This window comes from Populus nigra, chromosome 8 (assembly GCF_951802175.1).
Source record: "Populus nigra chromosome 8, ddPopNigr1.1, whole genome shotgun sequence".
Classification (NCBI taxonomy): domain Eukaryota; kingdom Viridiplantae; phylum Streptophyta; class Magnoliopsida; order Malpighiales; family Salicaceae; genus Populus; species Populus nigra.
The window spans coordinates 13,639,309-13,642,883 of NC_084859.1; the positions used below are offsets into that span (position 1 = coordinate 13,639,309).

A 3,575-nucleotide genomic window follows, 5' to 3' on the forward strand; every position below is an offset into this window, starting at 1 on the left:
TTCGAAGGAGAAACAAAGCTGAACGAAACGCAAAGCATTCAAAACGAGGTGGGAGAGAGAGGTAGCCTTAAATGGAAAATGACTTGACAGGATGGAGTGCTAACTAATTTAGACTATACTGATGCAAAATAATTAAGATTTTGATTAGGGCAGATAGATGATGGATGGTACGCTGACATGAAAACACTGATTGTGAATTTTAAACAACCCTAAAGAAACGAGAGGCAAATATTGCCACCGTGGGATTTACCAGGAAGAGAAGAAGAGAAAATGACTGATATGACACTGGTACGGGCAAAAAAATATTAGCTTCCCCTGTGTTACCTTAAATGAAAAGCTGCGAAATCAAGCCAGTCTGCGGGTGCACGTGGCTGCGGTTAACTATACTGTCTTTTTTAAAAAAATTAATTTTTTATATATTTTTAAATTATTTTAATGATTTAATATTAAAATTTTATTTTAAAAAATAAAAAATATTATTTAAATGTATTCATAAACAACAAACAATATAAAAGGTAACTTTTACCGCACTTTGAATTGGATACTTAATCAGCTTTAAAAACTTTTATAACCTTCCTCGATTCTAAACTTAAAATTTATACAAGTAGTTAAAAAGCAAATCACCCGAACCAAATCTCTTGTACCAGTAAAATTCGAATAGAGAAACAATAATTATCTTGGTCGTGATAGGTTGAGCGTGAAATTAAAAATTATTTTTTAATTAAAAAACTAAAAATAAAAGTGTGAGCATTGTCATTTTTCAGTTAGATTTTTTTTTTACTCCAAAAAGTTAACTCAAGCATTTAATTATTAGGTGAATTAAAAATTATATATGTAAATAAATGTTAGGTATAGCTGATGATATAAATAAAAAAAACTAGACTAAAAAGCTGAAACATAAATGTAGATTAAATTATTTGATCTTAGAGTTATTCAAGTTTTTTTATTTAATTATATGCCAATATTTCTTTGATGAAAAAATTAATAATTTAAATTCTATCCAAATAAAATAATTTGCTTTTTTTATTAATCTATTTTTATCAATTAAAAAATAAAGCTTTTTTGAGCTATGTACTTCATTAATAAAAATAAAAAGTGATTAGAATAAACATTTAAAAGACTCATAACGATCCAAAATAAGGAAAAAAATGCATCTCTTTATTTAAGATATATTTATCCTATTATTGTGTATACTATTTTTAGCAATTTATTTATTGAAGCAAAAAAGAAATTAGAAACATAAAAAATTTAAAAATAACAAAAAAATATATTTATTTTCATTATTATACTGTGTATACTATTCACCAATTGGTCTTTTTCTAGTCAGTTTTGGTGATTGAAAAATCAAAATATAGGTTTCTGATCAAAAACCTATTTTCATATTGTTTTTATCTAAAAACAATTGAAAAAAAAAATATAATCCTTAAAAAACCACTTATCCACTTATTTTACACTTTAATACTCTTTTATTGAATTTTATTTTTCATTAACTAAATATAAGAAATCAGTCATTAAATTGGTCCAAGAATGCTGAATTTTAAAATAATATCTGAGAATAAAAATGAAAAAATAATATGAATTGCTCCAATGAAATATCTAGAAATTGTATTATATTTTGTAATCCAAGGTAAGGTAATGCTTGTCTATTTAGCACATCAGGGAAATCAGATTAAAACGGACAAAAGGTCTAGAAAGAACACTCTGTCTAGGTCATTATCGTCATTTGAAAAGATTAACCAGTTGCTGTGTCCATTTAATATCGCGCCATGTCCCTTCCATTTCATTCTTTATATTACAACACAACAAAACAAAACTCTGACTTCTGAGTCGAAAGAAAATGAATCCCCAAGCACATCAACACCTCGCTCAAAAACTCTAACCCAACAAAATCGACATAGACATAGAAATGAAATAAGGAACTCTCCCTTCTTCTTGTTTTTAATTTTCATTTTTCAAGAGAGAGGATCCGGTTGGTTTGCAGGTCGGCTTGTCCTCGTTCAATGGCGAGCGGGTGGATTAAGTCCTTGCAATGTAAGTCGAGAGCACTTGATGATGTTTTTAACCCCAACCCGAAACACTTGTTACCCAGCTCCAGTTGCAGAAAAAACTCTTCAAAAATGACTAAAGATGTCATTGTTGAAACCAAAGCCAAGAGATCAAAACCTAAACACCATCTTTTTAATCATAACCAACAAAAACCCACCTCAAACCCCGTTTCAACACCCCCACCACGTTCTCGTTCAACCCGGAACACTGACCCCGTTTTCCCTGCCCTCACCGAGCTGCCTGACGGACATCCTTCAAGAAATGTGGTGGATATCATCTTTCACACCAGTTGGAGCAATAAATCATTCCCAGGTCGAATCGAGATGATTTTCAAAGTGCAAAACGGGCCGAGAACGGTGACTCGCTTTGAAGAATATCGAGAAATTGTTAAAACCCGGGCCGAGTTAACAGGTGGAACGACGCGGGAGGAAAACGCAAGGTGTGTGGCGGATGGAAACGAGATGATGCGGTTTTATTGCTTGGGTCCCGCTGGAGGTGTACATGAAGCGCGTGGTGATGCGTGGGTTTTCCCTGGAGGGAAAGGAGCAAGAGTTTGCACGTTTTCCGGCAGCGGAGGAGCTCATGAGAGCGCTGGTGGTGGTATAGGACGGAGAGCAATGCTTGTTTGTCGGGTCGTAGCAGGTCGGGTCACGAAGCAAGTCGGGTTCGATTCATTGATTGATGACTGTCGGGTCGGGTTTGACTCGGTGAGTGGGGATAACGGCGAGTTGATGGCATTTGATAGTCGTGCGGTGTTGCCTTGTTTTCTTATTATCTATAAATTGTAAAAATACATGGAAATTATTTTCTTTTCATTTATTTTTTGGAGGTGCTTTTCTTTTAAATATTAATCTGGTGCTTTTATCAACACAAATTTTCTTTCTTGATTTTAAAATCTTGAGCTGTTAATTGTTTTCTTAATATTTTTTATGGTGCGGTTATTGTGAGAGAGATCGGGTTGATAAATGCTAATTAACCTACCCACCGTTACTGTTTAAGGGAATGTTTGGTACTGCGTTTGTACCTGCGTTTCTTTAAAATTTGAAATTTTTTTTTTTGTTAAAATTGAGTGCGGTTTGTACTTTTTGGATCGTTTTGATGTGCTGATGTCAAAAATAATTTTTAAAAAATAAAAAAATATCATTGACATGCATTTCGGCACGAAAAGCTATTTGAAAAGCACCCGCAACCACACTGCCAAACACGCTCTAAATGTACTCATTGTTATTGATTGCTCAGTAACCTTTCTGCCACATCCTGTTCTTTTTGTAACTTTTTTTTTTAATTATTATTATTATTATTTTATTAGGAGAGTTTGGTCAAAAAAGAGTAGGGGGTCATTTGTCGTTGTGTGACGATATTGATGTTGATTTGTCAAGCTATCAACTCAGTATTTTTTGTAGAGCTCTAATGCTGACAGGAAGAGAATGCCACACTCTTTTTTAAAAATAATTTAGATCGTTTTAATGTATAGTTTTAAAAATAAATAAAAAAATATTATTTTAATATATTTTAAATAAAAATATTTG

At 32.4% G+C, this 3,575-nt stretch overlaps 1 protein-coding gene across 1 annotated transcript; it reads left to right on the plus strand.

Moving 5' to 3' along the window:
• The first annotated feature begins 1,765 nt into the window (after positions 1 to 1,765).
• On the plus strand, positions 1,766 to 2,920 carry LOC133700896 (uncharacterized). Its single transcript, XM_062124627.1, has one exon. The coding sequence runs from the start codon at positions 2,001 to 2,003 to the stop codon at positions 2,832 to 2,834; it is 834 nt and encodes a 277-aa protein (XP_061980611.1). The 5' UTR covers positions 1,766 to 2,000; the 3' UTR covers positions 2,835 to 2,920.
• Positions 2,921 to 3,575: the final 655 nt, after the last annotated feature.

What these genes read in the sequence shown, in the direction of transcription:
- LOC133700896 (XM_062124627.1), top strand. Translation starts at nt 2,001, where the DNA reads ATGGCGAGCGGGTGGATTAAGTCCTTGCAATGTAAGTCGAGAGCACTT.